The sequence below is a fragment of the Chlamydomonas reinhardtii genome, chromosome 11 (assembly GCF_000002595.2).
Source record: "Chlamydomonas reinhardtii strain CC-503 cw92 mt+ chromosome 11, whole genome shotgun sequence".
In the NCBI taxonomy this organism is placed as follows: Eukaryota; Viridiplantae; Chlorophyta; class Chlorophyceae; order Chlamydomonadales; family Chlamydomonadaceae; genus Chlamydomonas; species Chlamydomonas reinhardtii.
This window is the reverse complement of record NC_057014.1, coordinates 1,957,019-1,968,540: the sequence shown is the minus strand read 5'-3', so window position 1 is coordinate 1,968,540 and position 11,522 is coordinate 1,957,019. Positions and strand designations below refer to the sequence as shown.

The 11,522-nt window shown below is 63.8% G+C and overlaps 2 protein-coding genes across 3 annotated transcripts in view; both read left to right on the top strand.

The window, feature by feature from the left end:
* The window catches only part of CHLRE_11g468359v5 (uncharacterized protein), a 3,590-nt gene extending 1,793 nt beyond the window's left edge, over positions 1-1,797 (top strand). Inside the window, exon 5 of the mRNA XM_043067568.1 lies at positions 1-1,797. This exon is cut by the window's left edge and continues 109 nt beyond it. Within this exon, the coding sequence (XP_042919573.1) occupies positions 1-1,141 (1,141 nt within the window). The 3' untranslated portion in view covers positions 1,142-1,797.
* Positions 1,798-3,037: 1,240 nt separating this feature from the next.
* Positions 3,038-11,522, top strand: part of CHLRE_11g468356v5 (uncharacterized protein) — a 22,806-nt gene continuing 14,321 nt past the window's right edge. For both annotated transcript variants that reach the window (XM_043067567.1, XM_043067566.1), the window contains exons 1-20: positions 3,038-3,314; positions 3,397-3,435; positions 3,547-3,642; positions 3,799-3,867; positions 4,207-4,353; positions 4,711-4,773; positions 5,144-5,226; positions 5,624-5,761; positions 6,075-6,132; positions 6,424-6,507; positions 6,856-6,972; positions 7,282-7,608; positions 8,047-8,106; positions 8,378-8,467; positions 8,861-8,992; positions 9,512-9,759; positions 9,989-10,096; positions 10,341-10,668; positions 10,858-10,991; positions 11,340-11,436. In XM_043067567.1, the coding sequence (XP_042919572.1) occupies positions 3,246-3,314; positions 3,397-3,435; positions 3,547-3,642; positions 3,799-3,867; positions 4,207-4,353; positions 4,711-4,773; positions 5,144-5,226; positions 5,624-5,761; positions 6,075-6,132; positions 6,424-6,507; positions 6,856-6,972; positions 7,282-7,608; positions 8,047-8,106; positions 8,378-8,467; positions 8,861-8,992; positions 9,512-9,759; positions 9,989-10,096; positions 10,341-10,668; positions 10,858-10,991; positions 11,340-11,436 (2,487 nt within the window). In that variant the 5' untranslated portion in view covers positions 3,038-3,245. The remainder of the gene's footprint in view (positions 3,315-3,396; positions 3,436-3,546; positions 3,643-3,798; positions 3,868-4,206; positions 4,354-4,710; positions 4,774-5,143; positions 5,227-5,623; positions 5,762-6,074; positions 6,133-6,423; positions 6,508-6,855; positions 6,973-7,281; positions 7,609-8,046; positions 8,107-8,377; positions 8,468-8,860; positions 8,993-9,511; positions 9,760-9,988; positions 10,097-10,340; positions 10,669-10,857; positions 10,992-11,339; positions 11,437-11,522) is intronic.

The window sequence follows — 11,522 nt, the reverse complement described above, 5'->3', positions numbered from 1 at the left end:
CCCTCCTCCCCCTCCCCCGCCTCCTCCTCCCCCTCCCCCTCCTCCTCTGCCCCCCTTCCCCGCCAAGCCCCCCATGTCTCCCTGCGACTGCCTGAGCCCGCTCATTGACAACCACAGCCGCTGGCGCTTCCGCTTCCAGGAGTCGACCGCCATCGGCAGCGACAACGTTTTCATCTTCACCCTTTCCGTGAACCCCGACGCCAAGTGCTCGCCCATCACCTACCGCCCCGGCGACTGCTGCAACCAGGCCCTGGACGGCGTCTCCCTGGCCCTGGACCCCGTTTACGCCGGCCTGGTCAAGAGCGTCAAGGTCTACACCTACGACGGCAATGAGCTTGACGTGCGCTTCACGCAGACCGCCGAGTTCGGCCTGGCCATGACGCTGCCCACCATGCTGCACACCTCCGACATGCCCACCAACACCTTCTACACCTTTGAGATCGGCTTTGCGCAGTCCGACTGGGCCGACGTGACCAAGATGCCCTGCCGCCCCAGCCAGTACGAGCCCACCCTGCCCGCCTGCGACTACTGGGTCAACGGCTGGCAGACGCAGCCCGGCAACCCGGCCGTCGTGCTGCCCCCCGACGAGCGCACCGCCGGCTGCTGCCCCGAGGGCGTGGTGTCCTTCTGCTCGGAGAAGATCAAGGGCACCTGCAACCCCCGCCTGTCGGACTCGCCCTTCCGCCTGTCCTACGTCAACACCAGCAGCCTAGTGGGCGTGCGCACCTCGTCTGTGGCCTTCTCGCTGACCAGCCAGGCCGTGACCAACGCCATTGGCCCCATGGAGGGCCTGCCCGACTGCTCCAACATGGCGGCTCTGAACGGCGTTAAGATTTACATCACCGACGCCGCCGCCGCCAAGGTGGCGCAGGTCGCGCTGAACGGCGCCGCCGTCACCTACGCCGTCAAGAAGGACGCGGGCGGCTCGTACGTGGACGCCACCGTGCCCGGCAACCGCGTGGGCACCGGCAACTGGGTCATCACGCTGAACGACCGGTTCAACGGCACCGACGTGTGCGGCTACAAGGTCGGCTCGTACAGCGTGTGCAACTACGTGCTCAACGGCAAGAGCGGGCAGTGCTGCACCATGGGCGACATGCCGGTGGCCACGCTCACGACGCCCATGGTCAAGTTCGGGTAAAAGCTCACACCGCGGGCCGCCTCGGCTCCGCGTGTGGCTTAGCTCGTAGCTTGTGTGTGCGTGCGTGACGTGTGAGCGTGTGCGTGCGTATATGTGCAGCGCGCAAGGCGATCCACTGAGTTGCCGGCGTGCGCGTGTGTGTATGTGTATGTGCAAGCAGCATAGGCAGGCGCACTATTTGGGTGCGTGGGGGAGGCAATGTACCGAACGATCCGGGACAGGGGTAGTAGTTGCAGGCGCGAGACGCTGTGAGCGGTGGAACACTGTGGGGCCATAGCAAATGGTGACGTCGATAAAACTAGTGGCATGGCGGCGGCTCGCCGCGTGCCGGCCGTGCCTCACCGCCGGCGATAGCATACTCCATAGGAACATTCTGACCAACCGTGCCTGATGATTGGTCAGGCTGTCGCGCGATTAACTTGATGATCAGATCGACGTAATCTGGTTCACTCCTCTAATTTATTGACCTAGACGCGCGGTTGAGTGATAGAAAGTTGGTGAGGCTGGAAGGTGGGCCATCGCAGCCTCCAGCTAGCCACGCCCTAGCGGATTACGGTGGAGGACGAACAGTGACACGGAAGTTGGGGAGACACACTCCCACCAGTGACGCCGGACCGCAGGAGGAACTGAAGACGACTGTGTAACGGCAAGAAATGACAAATGAATCGTCTCTGGGTCTCACGCCTTCGCTACATGTGGGGGCCACTCAAGGCAGCTCAAGGGCATGCTGAGGGACGGGGTACTTGGTCAAGGGTCTGAACCACCAAGGGAACCGCAGCTGAGCTCAGCCCATGCGGGGCTGGGACGCTGTGTACCGTCATCACGCAGCACTGGGTGGTCGGGGGCACTGGGCGAGCAGACCATAGGAAGGCCGGGCTGCAGCCGTGCAGAGGCTAGACAGCGTCTGTCGCAGGGTCGTTTGAGACTCTTACGATCGGGTGCCATTTGGATTTTGGAACCGGAGCTGCACCGCACCAGCAGTTGTAGGATGGGTTTTCGGCTCCACTCTTAACTTGAAGATCCGCCTACGCGTGCTGGCACCGCCTGCATCGACCTGGCTGGATTGAGAAAACTTGCGTGGGACGCGCCGACGCGGCATGATGTCTGGGGCGCTGCCCCTGAAGCGCTCAGCCTGGGGTGCTCTCTCTTGGTCGCATACCGTATCGTCACACGCTGGGAGAGCCGGAGAGATTGCATTGGTTACAAGAGGGACCTGCTGCTGACGCAGTTCACGAGCCAGTGACGTGGAGAACGAACACCCTGCTCTGGACCCCAGGGGCGTGCCGGAGAGGCCGTGAGGGCGCACGAACTCACGCCTCGGATCTTAAAGCCGCCGTCTTCAAGTGGCGGCCGTGCTTGGGGCTGTGGAGGGCCCACGAAGGCCCACCGCTGCACTGCTCCAGGTCCCCACGATTTGTACACGCGTTCCGCGCGCTAATACCATACGCTTTGGGGCAAGCGTGACTGAGAGTTATTACGAATTGGGCTGCACCTGTCCCTGTGAGGGCCGGGACAGGGCGACGGGCGCTGGTCACGGCCTCAGTGCACCCTAGCTGGAGCTGGCAGGAGCGGGCAGCGGGGCAGATAGAGTGGGCAGACAGACTTGTGTGTTCTTGCAGTGCCAGTCCGCTGCGTGCAGTGCATAGCGGCCATAGCCTGAGTCTCTCAATCTCCCCAAGACCATGTCCTCAGATTGTCTGGATCACATGTCTGCCTGAGGGTGGCGTCGCAACTGGGCGCAAGGGCCAGAGTGCAGGGCTGCGGAGGCGCAAGCAGGGCTGGGCAGGCCGTGGCAGGCAGCAAGGAGGTGAGCGAGGCGTGCTGCGTGGCATTGCATGAAGGAGTAGCCCGCCACTTTTATGTGAGCCGCATTGCTTTATAGACTCCTTTACCGTTGAAGCGGACAGTGCCTGCTCCAGATTAAGGCTGTCAGCTAGGGGTCGCGTAGGCATAACTCCGTCCACCCTGGCAGTTCCAAACGGAGCTACGTACTTAAAGCAAGCTGCTTTACAATATGCATAAAATCTGATTGTAACATTATCTAGGTTGACTTCCTAGGGCCACTGCGGACCGGTCCCGCTCTGACCGGGCGAGCTTCAGAGGAATGGAGGAGTCGGAGGCTGAGCGTCGCGCCTCGGAGCTGGAGCAGGCGCTCCAAGCTGCGAATGCGCAGGCAAGGAGAAGGCGCGAGAGATCGAAACCCGAGATTTTTGGCGCTCCTAAACTTTTCACCGCAAATCGCACATGCCCTGCAGATTGAGGCAAATGAAATGTCTTACACTCTCGCTGCCCAGGTAGGTGGCCAACCTGAACGTGCCCACAATTGTGCACTGGCCAGGTCGTGCGCCCAGTGGCCTCTGCCAGCCTTGAGTGGCGTGCCCCCTTGCCCCTGTACCGCTTTGCAGCGCTTCCGGCAAGATGAGGAGCGCTGGGAGGCGGAGAAGGGCAAGCTGCAGGAGCGGGTGGCGAAGCTGGAGCAGGATGCGGAGCAGCACAGCAAGGTGGGTGGGAGCGTGCGTGCGTGTACCGCATGCCCTGGTTCCTGGCACGGGTGTCCGGATGCCGTGTGGATAGGTCCTCGGCTGTTGCAAGCTTTTCGGCGGCCGCAGGACAGCAAAGAGCAGAGGCAACCCTTCTTGCCCTCTGCCCCACCCCAGGTGCAAGAGGATCTGGCACGCACCGCCGCCGAACTGCGCGGCCGGCAGCGCGCGGTGGAGGAGCTGCAGGTGTGCGCCGGCATAGAGGGGGCAGGGTTGGCCGTCCACAATTGGGGGGGTGTTCCTGGTTGAGTGACGTGAGTCCCCACGTGGCCTTTCGTCGGTAGGGCGGAGCTCGTTGCTGTGTGTTTGAACCGGACTTATGCTATACAGTACCTAGTATGCACGTCCCATACGCATGGCAGGGCAGCAGCGAACGGGTTGCGCCACTGGCGCCATTGGTAAAAATTTCAATTCTAAACTCTCAACTCCATACTTGACGTCACCGCACCTCATTTACGTTTTGCCTTCTGCACGCCCGACGCCACCTCTGCTCAACCCCCCACCCACCCCACCTCTGTGCCGCAGGCAGCGCTGGCGGCGGCGGCGGAGCAGCGCGCCAACACGGCGGCGGCGGCGGACAGCCTGCGGGCGGTGCTGGCGGCGCGGGACGAGGAGGTGGCGTCGCTGTCGCGGCAGAAGGGCGAGCTGGCGGAGGCGCTGAGGGCGATGCAGGTGCGGAGGCGGGCGGGCGTGCGCACGGAGGGGGCGGTGGGTTCAGGACAGCACGTTGGCCGGTACGGGTGTGGGTGTGTTTTTGTTTCGGGTATGGGTGTACGTATGTGTGTGTATGTGTCCATTGGGGGCGTTGCAGGTGCGGGGGCGTGCGCGGAGCGGGAGGAGTTGGGGGTTTGGAGCGGCGAATGGTGGCGCGTGTTTGGTCGGGGATGGGGATGGGGCTTCCCGACTTCCAGTGCCTCCATGTTCATCATCACCGTCGCCTCGCCGTCGTCTAAACTACCGTAGTCATGCCTGGAAGAGCCCCTCCCCCGGTCATGTACTGCATGCCTACAAACACGCACAAACGCGCAGGAGTCGCTGAGTGGCGTGGACAGCAAGCGGCAGCTGGAGCTGTTGCAGACGCAGTACGACCAGGTGCGTGGAAGTGGGGGGAACTGGGTGGGTGCGTGGAAGCGGGCGGGTGGGCGGGTTGTTTTCCCCATGCCCAATGAGAAAGAAACACCGGAGAGGAGATCACGATATGCAGAGCGCAAAGAGCGGAATGGGTAGATGGGTGGCTAGCAGTGGCGGTGGCGGTGGCAGGGTGTGGGAGGGGGCGGTGCAGGTGTGGGATGTGGCGATGTTTGCAGATGCCAGCGAGTGCGGCCTGCCTGGAGGGGGTAGGTATTGCAACCGCTCTTTCACGCTGCAGTCTCGGTGCCCTGCATCCACAAACCCCACCATGCCTGACCTGATCATGAAACAACACCCATACCGTTACGGCGGTGCCGTGTGACGCGCGCAGGACAAGAAGTTCCTGGAGAGCAAGGTGGCGCTGCTGCAGGAGCAGCTCAACGCCGCCAACGACTCCTACCTGGAGGACAGGAGGTGGGGTGCGCGAGGAGGGGGAAGAGGGGGAGTGGAGGAGGGTGGGGAGGAGGAGGAGGGGGAGGAGGAGGAGTTGGAGTGGAGGAGGAGGGGGAGGAGGAGGAGGAGGAGGAGGGGGATGGGGAGGAGGAGGGGGAAGGTGGTGGAAGGGGGGATGGGGAGCGAAGGGCTCTGGATGGTGGAGGGGAGGCGGGGCTAGAGGGGAAGGCTGTATACGCAAGACAGGGAGGCAGACAGAGAAGAGCAGAGCAGTCCGGGTCTTATCGGCCTCTGCCCTTATCCCCCCCCAACTCCCACACCCCCTCTCCCACACACCAACTCGTCTACTATGCTACTGTACCTGGCTACGCCTTCACTTCTTAAATAATCATGAATGTAACCCCCTTCAACCCGACAGGAAGACGGCGGGCGAGCTGCTGTCTCTGCGCGACCGCGTGTCGGCGCTCACACACGCGGCCCAGATCGGCGAGACGGGCCGGGCGCAGCTGGAGGCGCAGCTGCGGGAGGTGGAGGGGTTCCTGAGGGACGCGCGCAGGTGAGGCAGGGCTTTCCGATTGTTTTCGCTTATATACATACAATGTGTGTGTGTGTATGTGTGTGTGTGTCTCGAGTGGGCTGTGTGTGTTGAGTGTGTTTTGTGTGTGTATGTATGGTATGCGTGTTAAAAACGAAACGAGAGCCCGCCCACCGACTGCGTGTGTGTGTGTGTTGCTTTTGTTGTCCGGCTTTGATTGATGTGACATGTTCAAAAAGTCATCTTTCCCTCGTTAAACACCCAACGGTCACCACTTCACACCATCGGAAGCATAACATATCCACAACACACCCACATCCTCCACCTCCCGCAGGCAGGTGCAGGAGCTGGAAAAGGCCAAAGTGGACGCCGACGAGCACTGGTCGCACCAGGTGCGTGTGCTTGTGTGTGCTTGTGTGTGCTTGTGTGTGCTTGTGTGTGTGTGTGTGTGTGTGTGTGTGTGTGTGTGTGTGTGTGTGTGTGTGTGTGTGTGTGTGTACCTGTGTGCCCGTTGCAATACCGCCTCTTCCCAGCCATCTGCAACTGTACCTCTTGTACCTGGTTGCGTGCCGCCCACACACACGCGCACGCGCCCTTGTAACACGCCTCCCTGCCGTTGCCCTCCTGCCCCTCCCTGCCCCTGCCTCCGCGCCCCATCCTGCCCCCCTGCCTCCCCACCCCAGGTCAACGAGTACCAGCACTTGGGCTCGCAGCACCAGGCGGCACGCGAGGCGGCGGAGGCGGAGGCGGCCGGGCTGCGGCAGCAGGTAGCGGCAGCGGGGGTGCAAAAGGGGGTGGGTTCCAAGCATTGATACAGAGAAGTAGTAGGGTTTGGGGGTAGGGTGTTGGTTGTTTGGCACATGGGGGGTACGTGGGGGAGAGCTGCCTTCGGAGCCTCACTCTAGAACACGGGCAGAGAGTTTGAGGCAGAGAGGCCTCCTCCAGAGAGCCAACCACGCCGTATTGCATGGACGGCTATGCGTGCCCGCTGCGCCTCCTCCTTTCCTGCTCCCCCCTCCTCCTCCTCCTCCTCCTCCTCCTCCTCCTCCTCCACCACCTCCTCCTTCTCTGCTCCTCCTCCCTCACCTCCTCCTCCTTTTCCTGGTGCTCATCAGGTGACGGATTTGCGGCGCGAGCTGGCTGTGCTGGGCGGCCTGGCGGAGGAGAGCGCCGCCAAGATGGAGCAGCTGCAGGCGGCGGCGGACGCGGCGGCGGCCAGGCACCGGGCGCAGGTGCGGGCGGAGGGCGTGGGGGGGGGGAGGTGGTTTGTGCCTGAATCCCAAGTATGTTAAGAAGCAAGGGGTGTGTGCGGCAGGGAGGCGTGGTGGGGCAGCGTGTTTGGGCTGGCCGGCAGGGGCGCTATTGCACATAGGGTTTGTTTGCCGGCGCACCTTGTCACACGGCGTCGATGCCCTCCCTTCTGGTGCTCCCCTTCCTCTCTCCTGCTCTACCTCCTTCCTTCGTCCTCCTTCCTTGCTGTCTCACACTCTTGTATACACCACACACTTCACAAACATGTTCACGTGCACCGACCGCTACAGGTCCAGCGCCTGGAGGCCTACATCGCCGCCGCCATGGCCCAGGGCGACGTCACAGTGCTCGCGGACGCCCTGCAGACACCCGGCGGCGGCGGCGCCGCCACCTCCCCCAGCGGCGCCGCCGCTGGCGACGTCGTGATGACTCCGGCTGGCGCCGGCGGCGGCGCGGCGCTGGTGCTGGCGGCGGCTGGCGCCGCCGGTGCGGCTGGCGGCGGCGGCGCCGGCGGCGCGCACGTGTCGACGCCGGCGTCGGCGCTCCGCGGCGGCGGCGGCGAGGGGGCTCTGCAGGGCAAGAGCGTGATGGAGGTGTGGGCCATGTACACAGACATGGTGGGTGTGCGTGTGTGTGTGTGTCTTTGTAGGGTGTGTGCGTGTGTGTGTGTCTTTGTAGGGTGTGTGCGTGTGTTTGTAGGGTGTATGTGTGTGTGTGTGTGCTTGGGTGTGTCTGGCAGCTTGGGTGGGAACTGTAGATTTGACGCTGGGTATAACGGCAGTCCCAGGAACCTGGTGATAAGCGACACGGAACACGGGAGTCATGGAGATATGGCATGGGGGCACTCATGATCTCATTCCGCGTTCACCGGCGGACTGGCTGTGCCCGACTTCGTGGCCGTGATTGTGTCCTGGTTCCTGCTAGCTAGGCAAGCAGGCCGTCACGCCAGTTTTTGAACACGACAACGCGCCCTGTCTGTGTGTGCGTGTGTTCAGAAGCAACAACAAAATGCCCTGTCTCTGTGTGTGTGCGTCCTCTCTTTCTCTGCTGCGCAGCAAGACGCTTGGCACCGGGAGCGGGCCGAGGTGCGGCGCCTGACAGCTTTTATGGAGCAGGTGCGTGGAGGGAGGCGGTTTGGGGAATATAAGTCCGATTCCATGGAAACGAAGACCCAGAACCCGCCCACAAAGCGCGGGGGCGGCAGGGTCAGCTATGCGCAGCCATCCGCGCTTGCGCATGCATGATGACGGGGGTGTTGCATTAGTACCGGTATTCATGAGGGCGTTTTTGCCATTGCAAGTCCGCGACAATAATGGGGCGGGCGTTTCCGCAATTCCCAGTACGCAACAATCCCGGGCCCCAAAATTAATGCGTGTAACCCCCCAGGTGGCTGCTGACCTGGAGGCCAAGTCCGCCTTCAGCGCGCGGCAGCAGGAGGCGGCGGAGGCGGCGGCAGAGGCGCTGGAGCGGAGCATGGTGAGGAGGAGGCGGGGTTGAAAACACCAGCCCAAACTGAACCGAACGCAAGCGAGAGGGGGAAGGGAAAGGAGGCGGGGGCGTGAGAGGAGGCAGGCTCCGGGGCTGACTAGCGAGGGGAGAGGAGGTGTACACGGAGGTGTGCAATCCGGCCCACAAGGCCACCAAGCCGTGTGCGTGTGGACGAAGACTTTGCCGGCCCCGCTGCGCCCCCTATGAATGTGACCCGCGTACGCCCCCGCATGCACATGCACGCCGCCCCTGCAATGCCGCTGTGCCTGGCTACAGCTCAACTTCTTCATTAAGCCCATCCCACCCCTTCACTTCTTAAATACGATAATTATGAATGTAACCCCGCACCCCGCACGCCCACGCCCCGCCCCGCCCCCACAGGCCACCACTGCCGGCCTGGAGGAGTCCAACCGGCGGCTGGGCTCGCAGCTGGCGGCGGCGCAGGCGGCGGCGGAGCGCAAGGAGGCGGAGCGCGCGGCGGCGGAGCAGACCATACGAGACCTCAGCCAGCAGGTGCGCGTGTGCGTGAGCGTGTGTGTGCATGTGTGATTGTGTGTGTGTGTGTGTTTGTGTGTGTGATTATGTGTGTAGCGTGGCTGTGTGTGTGTGTGTATGCATATGGTAGTTATGTGTGTAGGGTGGGTGCCTGTGGGTGGGGGGTTGGGGGTGTGCAGCTGTCCATGCAACGGTGTGTTTCAATGCTGATTTGGGGGGCACAGCTGTCCCTGCAAAGCGGGGTGGGTACATCACAGGTTTGACGTATGGTGCGAGGGTCAATGTATGGTGTTTGTCCAGCTGGCGCCGACAAACATCGTGGTAGCCCACTTCGGTCCCATCTACCCGCCGATCCCACCTGCTGTCGGCACTTCATGCATCGCTCTGGTTTGGCCGCATGGAAAGCTGCCCCACCGTCGCTCCGTTCCCCATGACCGGCTGTGCCCCACCACACACACACACACACACACACCGCGCTGGCCCTTCACTTTCTCTGCTCCGCACCCCTCTCCACAACTATCCTCCCCCACCCGGCAGGTCAAGTCGCTTGTGGAGGAGGTGCAGCGCCTGAGCGGCAAGCCCATCGCGCGCACCAGCAGCGGCAGCAGCCTGAGCGGCGGCGCCGCCGGACCAGGCAGCCCCGACGGCGCCGGCGGGTTCTATCTGACGGCGGAGCAGCTGGTGGCGGGCGGCGGCGGCGGCGGCGGCGTGAGGAGCGCGGGCGACGTCATTAGTCAGCGGCTGGTCACGTACCGCTCGCTGGACGAGCTGGTGGAGCAGAACAGGTGCGGCACGGGGTGTGGGGGGTTTGGGCACATGTGTGTGGGGGGTTTGGGCACATGTGTGTGTGTGTGTGTGTGTGTGTGTGTGTGTGTGTGTGTGTGTGTGTGTGTGTGTGTGTGTCATTGCGGTACTGCGGTATATACAACCGGCCACCCCCGCCACCACCCGCCTGTACCTGGCTACGCCTTCACTTCTTAGAAAATCATGAATGTAACCCCCCCCTCTCCGCAGGCGGCTGCTGGCGCTGGTGCGGCAGCTGGGCCGCGAGGGCGAGCGCAGTCGGGCTGAGGTGGCGGCGGACGTGGCGGGGCAGTGGGCGCAGCGCGAGCAGAGCTACAGGTGGGCGGGCGGGGGGAGAGGAGGAAGAGGGGGAGAGGGGGAGGGGGGGAGGGGAGAGTGGGATGGAAGAGGGGGAGGGGGAGGGGGAGAGGGCAGAGGGAAGGGTTAGAGGGGAAAGCGCTTGGCTTCTGTATGCCGTGTGTATATACGCACGCCCACATACACACACATTTTCGTGTTTTCCAACCCTCGAGTTTCCTAACAACACATCCTCCCTTCGCTCTTCCTCTCCCTCTCTCCTCAGGGCCGAGGTGGCGGACCTGACCCGCCTGGTCACCGAGCTGTCCGAGGCCGCCTCCCGCTCCACAGCCCGCATCTCCGAGCTCACCACCCGAACCGCCGAGCTGGAGGCGGCGCTAGCGGCAGCTGCAGCAGCCGGCGGCGGCCGAGCCAGCCGCGGCGGCGCCGCCTCGCCCGGCGGCACGCCGGCGCCGCCGGCGGCGGCGGACGGCGGCGGCGAGGCGGCGGCGGCGGCGCTGGCGGCGGCGCAGGCGGAGCTGGCGCAGGCTCGTGAGGAGCTGGAGAAGACGCGGGCGGAGGCCAAGTCGCTGAGTGAAAGCATGCAGGTCCAGGTGGGTGGGTTAGGGGGGTGGTCGTGGGGGGCGGTCGACAGAGACGCACGCGCCGGCGGCGCCGCGACTGCGTTTCTGTGTGTCTGCATGTATGGCTGTGTTTGTGTGTTTGTATTTGTGGCCTGTGGCTGTGGCTATGGCTGTGGCTATGATTGTCCTCAAGTTCGCACATGTGTTGCACGCGCGCAGACGCACGAGATGCGGGAGCGGCTGGCCACGGCCGCCGCCGACGCCGCCCGCGCCGCCGCCCGGGCCGAGGACAGCGAGCGGCGTGTGGCTCAGCTGGAGAGCCTGCGAGAGCACGAGCTGGCGCTGAGGGCCAGGTGTGCGGGGCAGAGCGCGATAGGGGGGAGGGGGTTTACATTTGTGATTACCGTAGTTAAGGAAGTGGTAGTCGGGGGTCGCTTTCATCCAGTCCCAAAGAAACTAAGACCCAGAACCAGGGGTGGTTGCCGGTCTTGGGGAGTGGAGTGATTTAAGCACAAGTATGAAGTGCCGACGTCCAGTGGAAACAGCGGGTACTGTACCGCGGGGGTGTGTGTTTGGCAAATGGGGGGGGGGGGGGTTGTGCGGCAAGGCTTGTGTGAAGGGGGCGTGGAGAAGGGGGCGGTTCCCAATGTTTTGACATTGCAACCCCCTGCCTGCCCCCGCCTGCCCCCGGCGCCACGCAGCCTGACCGCGGAGAAGGCCCAGGCGGCGGCGCTGCTGGCGGCGGCGCAGCACAAGGCGGACGCGTCGGCGGCGTCCGCGGACGAGCTGCAGGCGCAGGTGGGAGGGGAGGGGAGGGGAGGGGAGGGGAGGGGAGGGGAGGGGAGGGGAGGGGAGGGGAGGGGAGGGGAGGGGAGGGGAGGGGA